Below are 12,794 nucleotides of genomic sequence, written 5' to 3'. Positions count from 1 at the left end.
CAGGTGAGTATGGTTGTCACTTAAACTGTCACAGTAGCCTGACATGAGGGAAATGCTAGGGCCTTGCAATGTTGCTTGCATGCGGAATAAATGTGGCATTCTGCCTTTATGTCAATTTCAAGGGTTTCTAGTGACTTTTTGTATGAAAATACAATTTTATTTTATGCCATTTACCTTGCTTGTGGATTCATCTATCAGTGCACATACAACACCAACTTCAACAGTGAAAAAGAAATGACTATATCAGTCTACAGATAAAACACCATTACATTTGTCAACAACAACTTGGAGATAGTATATAGGTGTTTTCGAATGTGTATTTGTCATCTATTTTTCTGCAATAATAGCTTTATTTTCACCTTTTCCATATATTGATCTTTTTCATGTTCATATTTTATTCTTCTTGTCTTTATTTACTATTATTTTCTTTCATAGTGTAATGTTTGTGTTTGCTTTTCATTCATATAGCCTCTTTCTTTGCCATATTTTTCACCTTTTCTCCTTCATTCAGAATAATAATGATTGAAAACAATGTTCATCTACTATTATCATTACATGTCAGCAATTTAAAAACATATATCATGTCCAGTCATTATGAAACCCAACATTATGCTTTTTGTATAATCTTGAGTTAAGATCCCAAGACTCAACCAGAACACTGACAATCCCTCAAATCTCATAGTCCCAAGTGATTGCATATACAGTGGCTTACAACAGGAGACAATGTCAAACAAGGTTAACGGCAATGGCTGATTTATACCCAAATTATTATTAGCAAACAAGCATTTGAAACAAGAATGTGCATATAAACATATAAAACTAAAAAACTATCATGAATTCATTCCGTGGAGAAAAGTAGTAGTGAGAGACTAAAAGTAAAAGTACAACATGTCCTGTTGTTGTAGTAGAATTCTGCACTAATCTTTGTACATAAGACAAAGATCTATAGAGGAAAACATCCAGTCAACATGTGCTAAAATGATGTGTAAACACTTAGTCAAGTAACGGCAAGTGGAAAATAAAACTTTTCTTCATACCCAATAGTTTTATTTGCTGAAAATTAAGTTCTTATATAAACCTAACCCAAGTGAGAATTGCTGTCTTTAGAAACATTAGACCAGAATTTATTGAGGAGGCAAGAAAACCAACCAAACTCCAAAGAGTGGTCTTGCATAGAAGTCTCTAATAAATTCTGCTTTTACTGAGCTTGCACTTTGTTGTGTAAGACATGCATCGTGTCCTGAATCCCACCATAGAGAAGTCAGTTGAAAAGTAGTTTTAATATAGTTATTGGGACATATCTTTTCGTAAAAAATAATACCCTACCAAGTACTACCAAGCCCTTGTGAGTCAAATTTTTGCTTAGTATTTGCAGTGTAATAAGTTTTTTGTATTTCTCAGAATTTAAATCTCAACAGAACTTTCATTGGACAAAGACTCATGATTTTAAGCAATGTCACAATGCAGTTTACCAGAACGTACATCACACTTGTCATCAAGGAGCAAACACAGGGTTGAAGCTGTATGAATGTAGGACCACCTTGTCCTCCAAATCACATCTCAGTCACTGTCAGAGAACTCACACAGGTGAGAAGCCATATGAATGTACTGAATGTGGGAAAGCTTTCATCTCTCAGTCACGTCTCAGTGTACATCTCAGAACTCACACAGGTGAGAAGCCATATGAATGTACTGAATGTGCAAAAGTATTCATCTCCTAGTCATATCTCATTGCACATCAGAAAACTCACACAGGTGAGAAGCCATATGAATGTACTGAATGTGGGAAAGCTTTCATCTCTCAGTCACGTCTCACTACACATCAGAAAACTCACACAGGTGAGAAGCCATGTAAATGTACTGAATGTGGGAAAGGCTTCACTTCCAAGTCAAATCTCACTAACCATCAGAGAACTCACACAGGTGAGAAGCCATATGAATGTACTGAATGTGGGAAAGCTTTCACCACCAAGTCACGTCTCACTATTCATCAGAGAACTCACACAAGTAAGAAGTTGTATGAATGTACTGAATGTGGTAAAGGCTTCATCTCCAAGTCATGTCACACTAAACATCAGAGAACTCACACGGGTGAGAAGCCATAGGAATGTACTGAATGTGGGAAAGCCTTCATTGCCAAGTCACATCTTATTACTCATGAGAGAACTCACAAAGGTGAGACGCCATACAAATGTGAATGTGGAAAAAATTTCACCGCCAAGTCTTTTCTTACTATTCATCAGAGGACTCACACAGGGGAGAAACCATATGAATGTACTTCATGTGGGAAAGGCTTCATCTCTAAGTCAAATCTCACTAAGCATCATAAATCTCACACAGGAGAGATGCCATATGAATGTACTGAATGTGGGAAAGGATTCATTGCCATGTCCCATCTCACTGTGCATCAGAGAACTCACACAGGTGAGAAGCCATTTGAATGTACTGAATGTGGGAAAGCATTCATTTGCAAATCACATCTTACTGTATACCAGAGAACTCACACAGGTGAGAAGCCATATCAATGTAATGAGTGTGGAAGAAGTTTCTTTGTTAAGTCGTATCTTAAGAAACATCAGAGAATTCATATACCTGAGAAGCCAGATGACTACTAAATGAGGTAAAGGCTTTTTCCCCACGTAAAGTCTCAACTAAACATCATAGGACTCACTCACGTAGGAAAGAAAGCATGTCAATATGACTATTGGAACACATCCATTTCCCATTGATTGTTTATGTGATGAATGCAAGAAAGCTTTCTGCCCGAAGTCAGAACTGTACATCTTCGACAGGTGAAAAGCCACATGAACATACTAATGGTGAGAAAGTTTTTTTTTTTTTTTTAACTGAAATCATGTGTCACAAATTATAAGATAGCTTCTATAGTTCAATATGGTAAATTTGAGAATAGTTTCATGGGGAAGTCAAACCAAATTTTAGAGAATTCACATAGGATAGAAACCATATGAATGTAAATGTAGAAATACATTTATTTTCCAGTCACATGTCACTGTACATCAGAGAACTCATCCAGGTGAGGATTCATAAATGTAAAGAAAGTTTAAAAGTTTTTATCTCTCAGTCACAGCCTGCTATGTATGATGGAATTGTATAACTTAAAATCATATAAATATAATAAATGTTGAAACCTTGCAGATAATTTTCATTATTCTGAAAAAAATATAAACTTTATTCATTAAGTCATAGATTAGTTAATTTCTGAAAATGTGTTGATTTTCTTCTTTTGCATTTGGTTTGCAGGAAGTATATGGATTTACATAGGAATTTCCACTTGAGGATCCATGCAGTGATATAACCAATGCTTATTGTGCCATTGTAATGTTTGGAAAAGCAAAATGAAGTGTGGGGTATAAGAAATTTTGACAGTAGTATTTTGTGTGATGACCACTTGCTTTCCAGGTCATTTCCTGGTAACTGGAAGAATTTAAAATTTAAAAATTTAAATTTAAAATTTAAAAATTTTGTTGTCTGAGAGAGAAGTTTTGAATTTAACAACATATGAGCATCATTTGCTCTCTTAAGTGTAATTCCGTAAGCAATTTCCATGTTTGCGGATGAGAAACCTGCTGTGTATTAGAACAGTATGATTATTGCATGTTAGTCTGAAAATAGGAGAATTCTGTGATAACAACACTAAAGTATATTATTATTCTGCATTGGTCACTCACCTTATATTGCTTTTGTAATAAGAAAGATAGAAAAGAGGGATCTGGAAGTACAGAAAGATGTCAGATTGCTACTTTGCAACTAAGGGACATCTTGAAGTTCTTGTAGGGAAACTCTGATTATTAAGGTGTCATCAACTTGATCTGTTTAGTAATCTACAGAAATCCATTTCAGGTTGGTGTATGAGGTTTCTTGCAGGTAGGATTATCTGAAGGAGGTAGTCCTTCCTCCATAGTGAGCCCTTTCCCTGGAGCAGATGACGTCTGTTGCAGTAAGGTTCGCATTGCTTGTAGAAATCACCCAACAAAGAGCAGCTTGTTGGGGAAATAAAACCATTTATTTTGGCATACAGACTCGAGTGGAACCTTCACAATGGCATGGGAAAACAACGTCATGAGCAGAGGGTGGATATCATATTCTGGCCAACATCAGTTGTACAACAGGAACAGAAGAGTATATCAAACACTGGCAAAGCTACACTGGGTATAATACCCACAACCCTGCCCCCAACAGTACACTGCCTCTAGGAGGCAGTAAGTCCCAAATCTTGCTCATCGGGGAATCTAGCATTCAGAACCCCTAAGTTTATGGGGGAGACCCGAATCAAACCACATTCTACCCCCATAAACTCATAACCATATGTGATGTAAAATGTAATGCACTCATGTAACTTTAAAATTTCCATTTTTTTAAACCATTCCTAATGATGTTCAAACCTCCCCATGACCCACGGTCTTTTAACTGAGTCATAATACCAAAAAAATTTCTTCAAAACCTTTAATGGCACAGAATAAACATTCACATTGCAAAAGATGGCACTGGGCATAGCAAAGAAATATTCAGCCAGTACAAGATTTAAAACAACCAGGGAAAACATCAAACTCTGAAGCGTCAAATCCAACAACGGTAGCCAGGTACAAATTTCCAAGTCTGATAATTCTAAACAGCAACAAGTATCCAGAGTTACAATTCCACCTCTCCATCTAGGCCATTCACATTCTTGGAAAACTTCATTGGGGCCAGTAGTTTTCCTTAGCAGCCATCTCGTGGTTCTGGTATCTCCACTGCAATCCATGGCTCATCCTCATGGCTCCATGGGAGTCTCCATGCAGTCATTCAGCAAACCTTAAGAGCAGAACACTCTTTGAGCACTCAGGCCCCTTCAAAAGAGTCTATATTCTTCCTGTTGTTCCAGTGCAGGCCAACTGGCCATGTTGCAAACATTGTCTCTCAATTGCAGCTGAATAAGCAGCGGTTCACCCAAATATTTCTTTTCTTTCTGTTGCATGTCCCTCTGCTCACACCAGTTCATTTCTATGCAAAGCAACCCTGTACAAATTCCCAGGACACAGACATAACAGCAATCTTCTCACATAATCTATTAGCCAAGGCCAAGCAAAATTCACTCTCACACCCAAAAGCCAAACCTCACAGTCCATAGTTCTTACTGCATTTAGGTCTTTCAACTTTGACCAGAATAGTCCATCATGCTGTACCTACAACATTGCAAGGCATCTCTTAGGCCAAGGTTTCAAATCCTTCCATATTTCTCTTGAAAATCAGCTCCAAAAGGCCAAAGCCACACATTCAGGTCTTTAGCAGCAATCCCACTCCTTGGTCACATTTTATTGTTGCACTCAGGATCACATTGCTGGTAGAAATCACCCAACAAAGACCATCTTGTGGGGCAAAATGGTCTATTTTGGCTTACAGAATCAAAAGGAAGCTCCACGATGGTAGGGGAAATTATTACATGAGCAGAGTGTGGGCATCACCTGGCCAACATCAGGTAGACAACAGGAGCAGTAGAGTATGCCAAACACTTTCAAGGGGACACTGGGTATAATACCTATAGTACCGCCCCCATCAATACACTGCCTCCAGGAGGGGTTAAGTTTTAAATCTCCATCAGCTGTGAACCTAGCATTTAGAACACCTAAGTTTATAGTAGACACCTGAATCAAACCACCACAGAATTTTGTATCAGAAAGCTCTGGGTTAAAAGAGCTTCTTCCTTCCATTTGGCCAGTGTAGCTGCTTGCTGCCTTCCAGTGTAGATTGAAGACCAGTATGGACTGAAGACCAGCTTAAAGTGAAGATCCATGTGGATTGAAAACCAGAAGCTCCTCAGAAAGCCACAAGCTTTCAGTGTGGGATTGGGACTGCTGAGGCATCTGGCCATGTGGACTGAGCAGCTACCAGTTATTTTTGTTCTCAGGCCTGCATCTGCTGTTGTACTACCCATAAAATAATCCAATAAATTCCCTTTTTAATATAATTCATTCTAGCAGTTCTCCTCTAGAGAACCCTGATTAGTGTACATTTTGGTACCAGAAGTGATTCTAGAGAAACAGCATTGTAAAGATAGTTTTTTTTTTTTTAGTGGGCTTGGTACTATGTGAAGTTGGCTTTTCCACTTCAGTAATACTAAAGGCCCTACTGGTAATAAGAGCACTTTTATTGAAAATAAGGAGAACTATATAAAGACCTCTGTGAAATAGATGTATTTTTTATCCTGAGTGAAGAGCAAGAAATTTATTGACTCTATCTAAGACACTTGAATATTTGTAGAAAAGTAAGACAAAATATGAGGCTGGTTGTTTGCTTTTAGCATCTCTTGGACAAATTATTGGGGCAATAGCAGAAGGTCAGAAAAGAAATTTCTAAGCTTAAGACCCCCATTCCTGACCTAAAATTTTCTATGGGTTCCCTGAAGAAGAGTAACTTCTCTAGCCAGAATAGGGCTCAAATTGCAGAAAACCAATCCCAAGCTCTCATTATAAAATTGGCTAACTTCCAATGTAAACTCTTCAGGAGTATTTTAACTTGTACAGGCAGAAGCACAGGGAGTATGTCTGGGAATAGATATTTATGGTGTGGGGTAATGTAGGCAGGAACATAAGATTAGGTCAGGCTGAATTTACTGAAGTGGGCCCATTGAGCAGAAATTTTAGGTTTAACACTGCATCTCATGTAGTTGGAAGATGTGTCAAGAGTTTGATAGGTTGGATGAATAATGCATCCAAAGGTGGCTTACTGAGAATGATCTGGAACTGCTTCATATCCCTTGGCTTAAAGTTGATGAAGGGATTAAAGGGTCAGAGAGCATAGAATGTCAGAAAGGATTTGCCAGATAAACTCATCTTTGTTCGCACAATGGGAGTTTCCAGAAGATGTGTCCTTTACTAACACTGTAAGAAACAAATTTGCAAGAGGGGCACCAGCATATTTAAAGTCCTCCACCATTGGTCATTTATGTAAAGGAGACATCACAGTGGGAGTTGCAGTTCCTGCATTAGGTGACATAGATGCAATGTGCCTAAGTGGACCTCAGGGTAACAAGTTCCAAGTAGCAGCGCTGAGTCACATTAAGCCACTTTGAATCATAGCAACAGAGAATCTAGGTCTCATAATCAGTTTCCAGACTTGAACCAGTTTACAGATTCTGAGCCCCTTGATTGAAGGGTTGCCTGTGTCACCTCAAGAAAGGACCCTCCTACAACCCCCAAAAGTTTTAATGTTAACCTTACTCCTGTACTTCCTCAGAGGGACCTACAGTCTTTTCCTATGGTAATTGTACAGTGGGGGAAAGGAAATAATCAAAACTTTTCTGGTGACTAGCTCTGAATTGAAATTGATTCCAGGAGACCATAAAAAGCATCATGGCCCTCCAGTTAAAATAGGTGCTTGTGGAGGTCATGTAATCAATGGAGTTTTGGCAAGTGTTAGACTGCCAGTGAGTCCAGCAAGTCCCTGAACTTACCCTGTGTTTATTTCCTCAGTTCCAGAATGCATATTTGGGATATATAAACTTAGGAATTGGCAGAACTCCCACATTTTTTCCCTGACTTGTGGAGTGAGGGCTATTGTGGTTGGAAAGGCCAAATGGAAGCCATTGAGGCTCCCACTACTGGAGAAATAGCAAATCAAACAAAAACAGTATTGCATCCCTGGAGGTATTGCAGAAATTAATGCCACTCTAAAGGAATTGAAGGATTATGGGTTGGTTGTTCCTACCACATTTCCCTTTCTCTCTTGTATTTGTCCCATTCAGAATACAGATGGATCATGGAGACAGTGGATTATGGGAAACTTAATCTGGTGGTTCCTCCATTTTCAGCTTCTGTACTAGATGTGATTTCTTTGCCTGAGTAGATTAACTCATCTTCTGGTACCTGGTATGCAGCCATTGATCTTGTGAATGCTTTTGTCTCCATAACTGTCCATAAGTACTATTAGAAGCAATTTGCCTTCAGCTGGCAAAGTCAGCAGTACACCTTTACTGGTTTTTGTTTGTTTGTTTGTTTGTTTTGTTTTTTGAGGTAGGGTCTCACTCTGGTCCAGGCTGACCTGGAATTAACTCTGTCATCTCAGGGTGGCCTTGAACTCATGGCAATCCTCCTACCTCTGCCTCCCGAGTGCTGGGATTAAAGGCATGCACTACCATGCCCGGCTACCTTTACTGTTTTACCTCAAAGGTATATTAACCCTTAAGCCCTGTGTCATAGCTTAATTTGCAGGGATCTTATCACCTTTTCCTTCCACAAGGTTGTCATGTTGATCCATTATATTGGTGACATTATGCTGATTGAACAGGAGGTGGTAACCATTCTGGAGTTGCTGGTACAGCATAGGCACATAAAGGAGGGGAAATAAATCCATCAGAAATTCAAGGACCTTCCACATCAGTGAAATTTCTACTAGTTCAGTGGTGTGGGGCATGTAGGGATGTTCCTTCTAATGTGAATAGTTGTTGCATGTGGCAACTCCTACTTTTTTCTTTTAATTTATTTTATTAATTTTCTTTTCAGTAACAACTCCTACTTTTAAGAAATAAGCACAATATCTAGTGGGCTTATTTGGATTTTGGAGTGAGCACATTCCTCCCTTGGGTGTGTTACTCCATCCCATATACCAACCTTGGAAAGCTACTAGTTTTCAGTGGAGCTCAACAAGAGAAGGCTCTTCAACAGATCCAGGCGGGGCCATAAAATACTGTTGGTACTTGAGGTGTTGGCAGCAGATAGTGGCAACTTTGGGAGCCTTTGGCAGGCTCCCATAGGTGAATCACAGCAGAGGCCCTTGGAATTTTGGAGCAAGGCACTGCCATCATCTACAATTAGTCTCCCTTAGAGAAACAGCTCTTGTCCTGCTATTGGCCTTTAGTGGAAACTGAACATTTGACAATGGGCCATCAAGTTACTATGTGACCTGACCCACTTATGAGCTGGGTGATTTCTGACCCACTAGGCCATATAGTTGGATGTGCACAGCAGTTCATCATCATATAGGAGTGGTATATACATGATTGGGCCCAAGCAGGCCCTGAAGGCACAAATAGGTTGTTGAGGCAGTTACCCAAATGCCTATGGTTTCTGCTTCTATAACAATGCCTTCTTTCCCCAAGCATGCACCTGTGGCATCAGGGTGTGCTCTATGATCAATTTACTGAGGAGGAGAGGACTAGGGTATGGTTCACAGATGTTCAGCACATTATGTGGGCACCTCACAGAAGTGGACAACTCCATCATTATAGCCCCTTTCTGGTACAACTCTGAAAGACGGTGGTGATGGGAAGTCTTCACAATGGGCAGAACTATGGGAAGTACACATGGTTCTGCATTTTGCTTTGGAAGAAAAATAGTTAGGTGGTTTAGGTGGGTGATCTGGGACCTAGAAGGGGCACAATTGGAAAATTGGTGACAAAGGCATTTGGGGAAGATGCATATGGATAGAATTCTCTGAATGGCAAAGGATATAAAGATACTCGTGCCCCATGTTAATGCTTATCAGAGTATGACCTTAATCAATTACATAAGCTGATCCATTTTGTGGATAGTGGTCAACCTTTTCCTCAGCCATCCTTGTCATTGCACAATGGGCCCATGAACAAAGTGACTGTGGTGGCAGGGATGTAGGCTATGCATGGGCCCAACAACATAGATTTCCCATAACTGAGGCTGACCTGGTTACAGCTGCTGTTGAGTGCCAAATTTGCCAGCAATGGAGACTAACTATGAACCTGTGATATTGTAGTATTCCTCAGGGTGACCAGCCAGCAACTTGGTGGCAGTTGACTACATTGGACCACTTCCATCATAGAAAGGGCAGTTTTTATTCCTTACTGGAATGGACACTTATTCTGGGTATATATTTGCCTTTCCTGCATGTAGTGCTTCTGCCCAATCTACCATTCATGGGCTTACAGAATGCCTAATCTACCATCATGGTTTTCCACACAGCATTGCTTCTGACCAAGGAACTCACTTCACAGCCAAAGATGAACAGAGTCAGGCTCATGAGCATAGAATTCACTGGTCTTACCATGTGCCAAACCACATTGAAGCAGCTGGCTTGATAGAATGTTAGAATGTCTTTTTCACCTAACAGCTACAGTGCCAATGAGGTGCCAATAACTTGGATGGCTGAGGGTATGTCCTGAAGTAGGATGTATATGATCGGAATCAGCATTCCATATATGGTACTATTTCTCCTATAGCCCAGATTCACAGGTCCAGGAACCAAGGGGTGGAAATAGTAACATTCCCACTAACCATCACCTCAAGTGACTCATTAGCTAATTTTTGCTTCCTGTTCCCACCACCTTTACACTCTTCTAGCCTAGAGGGCTTTATGCCAGAGGGGGTAGTGCTTTTGCCAGGATGCACAAAGAACATTCCATTGAACTGGAAGGTGAGACTCCCCCCCCCCCCCGGCCATTTTGGACTTCTGAAGCCCTCCAATCATCAGTATAATAAAGGAGTTACAGTTTTAGCAGGTGTGATTGATCCAGACTATTGGGGAAATTGGACTCCTCCACAATAAAGGTAAGGAAGAGTATGTCTGACATGTAGGAGATCCTTTAAGGTATCTCTTAGTGTTACCATGCCCTGATATCACAGTCAATGGACAAATCCAACAAACCAATAGAGGTAGTGTGATAAATGTCCCAGATCTTCAGAAATGAAAGTGTGGGTCGTCCCTCCAGGTAATGAAGTAAGATCTCTTGAGGTGCTTGCTGCAGGTGGGGGGGGGGTGGTGGATACAGAATAGGTAGCAGAAGAAGATAGCTACAAATACCAGATAATGTTAGCAGTTACAAAAACAAAGACTGTAATTCTAATGTTTCTGTCCTACCTTGGTAGGGAGTTTTTTTTTTTTTTAATATTTTTTGTTCATTTTTTATTTATTTATTTGAGAGTGACAGACAGAAAGACAGATAGAGGGAGAGAGAGAGAATGGACGAGCCAGGGCTTCCAGCCACTGCAAACGAACTCCAGATGCGTGCGCCCCCTTGTGCGTCTGGCTAACATGGGACCTGGGGAACCGAGCCTCAAACTGGGGTCCTTAGGCTTCACAGGCAAGCGCTTAACTGCTAAGTCATCTCTCCAGCCCGGTAGGGAGTTTTTGTACATATCTACACCAACACTAAGATTATATCATTAGCTAATTGTTGTTGAATTTATATTAGACTTAGTGTGTTGGAGACTAATTATTCCTCAAGGAATTTTTCTTTGTGTTAGGGGAAGATTTTGCACTTCTTGTTGTATATGGGATTATAACATGTTAGGTGGAATTGTGAACTTTTTACTGTTTTCATTTGGAAATTAAGTATTATGTAAAGAGATGTGGTTTGTTGTCTATATGACAAGGGGTGGACTTGTGGATAAGGTGTTTTCAACTTGATCTGTTTAGTAATCCAAAGAAATCCCTTTTGGGTGTGTTCCTGAGCTTGATTTCAGGAAGGATTAACTGAAGGAGTAAGTTCTTCCCCCAGAGCAGGAGGCTCCTTTCAGATGGGGACATTATATAAGGAAGCTCTGGGTGAAAACAGCCCTATCATTCCACTTGGCTCCAGAGCTGCTTGCTGTTTTCCAGCATGGATTGAAAACCAGTGAGGACTGATGACCAGAGTCAACTGAAGACACACATGAATTGAAAACCAGTGGTTTCTCAGGAAGCCTATAAGCCTATGGTGCTGGATTGGGACTGCAGAGGCATCTGGCCATGTGGACTGACCAGCTACTGGATTCCTTGATTCTCAGGCATACAACTGCCATTGAATTACCATAAGCAAATTCAATAAATTCCCTTGTTAATATAATTCATTTTAGTAGCTCTGTTCCTCCAGAGAACCCTGAATATTGCACTCTATGATGTCATAAAGAGAGTTGTGGAGATGAAAAATGTTTCCGTGTAGCTGCTTGGATTCTCTGGGAATGGGCACCATGGAATGGTCCTCATGCTGGCATAGTTTCATTACTCCATAAAGCTAGCATTCAGGACTGAAGGGGTTAAACTTGCAGAACATGTGATTTTTTTCTCTCAAGTTCCTTAGGTAAAGCTGCAAGTTTTGAAATTTGTCCTGTTTGTTTTCCAAATTGTAATGCCTTCTTTTTGCAATAGAAATGTTTACTCTGTGTCTATGTGTTGGAAATAAGTCACTGTAGTGTGAGGTAACAAGGCTCAAAGTTAATAGACATTCTGACATATCAGTTGAGATGCTAGATTTTTGAGTTTTGAGCAGATTTCTATTTGCTGTGGACATTTTTACATAGGCTAAATAGATACATAATCATAAAATGGTCATGTTTTTACGTGGGTTGGGGAAACTGAATGTTTCAGTACAAAGGTTTTCCTGTAGCCTCATGTTTTTGTTCAACCCATGCTGCCTGGGAATTCACTATGTAATCTCAGGCCCCTAACTCACAGTGATCCATGTATTTCCTGGAATTAAAGGCATGTGCCACTATGCTCAGCTGTTACTCAATTTTTAATGTAAGTAATTGATATAAGATGTAATGAATGTAAGAATAATATCTGTAAATTTTTTATGAACAATGTTTTAAAGGTCTTATCAGATTTTTTATTGATGACTTCCATAATTGTAAACAATATCCAATGGTAACCCCCCCACACACACTTTCCCCTTCAAAACTCCACTCCCCATCATAGCCCCCTCCCACTCGATCAGCCTGTCTTCTATTTTGGTGTCATGATCTTTTCCTGCTATTATACTGGTCTTCTGTATGTACTATCAACACTGTGAGGTCATGGATATCAGGCCATTTTGTGTTTGGAGATGCACGTTGTAAGGAGTTCTACCC

General features: G+C 39.9%; 1 protein-coding gene across 27 annotated transcripts in view; it reads left to right on the top strand.

The window, feature by feature from the left end:
- Window positions 1-12,794, top strand: part of LOC123457307 (zinc finger protein 39-like) — a 94,268-nt gene that overhangs the window by 54,375 nt on the left and 27,099 nt on the right. For 16 of the 27 annotated variants that reach the window (XM_045141271.1, XM_045141275.1, XM_045141263.1 and 13 more), the window contains one exon: window positions 1,402-2,333. In XM_045141271.1, the coding sequence (XP_044997206.1) occupies window positions 1,402-1,721 (320 nt within the window). In that variant the 3' untranslated portion in view covers window positions 1,722-2,333. The other 11 variants (XM_045141270.1, XM_045141269.1, XR_006634968.1 and 8 more) reach the window with 11 other exon arrangements.

Source organism: Jaculus jaculus, unplaced genomic scaffold (genome assembly GCF_020740685.1).
Source record: "Jaculus jaculus isolate mJacJac1 unplaced genomic scaffold, mJacJac1.mat.Y.cur mat_scaffold_35_1_3033546_arrow_ctg1, whole genome shotgun sequence".
Taxonomy (NCBI): domain Eukaryota; kingdom Metazoa; phylum Chordata; class Mammalia; order Rodentia; family Dipodidae; genus Jaculus; species Jaculus jaculus.
The sequence above is the reverse complement of the archived record's forward strand: the minus strand, read 5'-3'. Positions and strand labels throughout refer to the sequence as shown.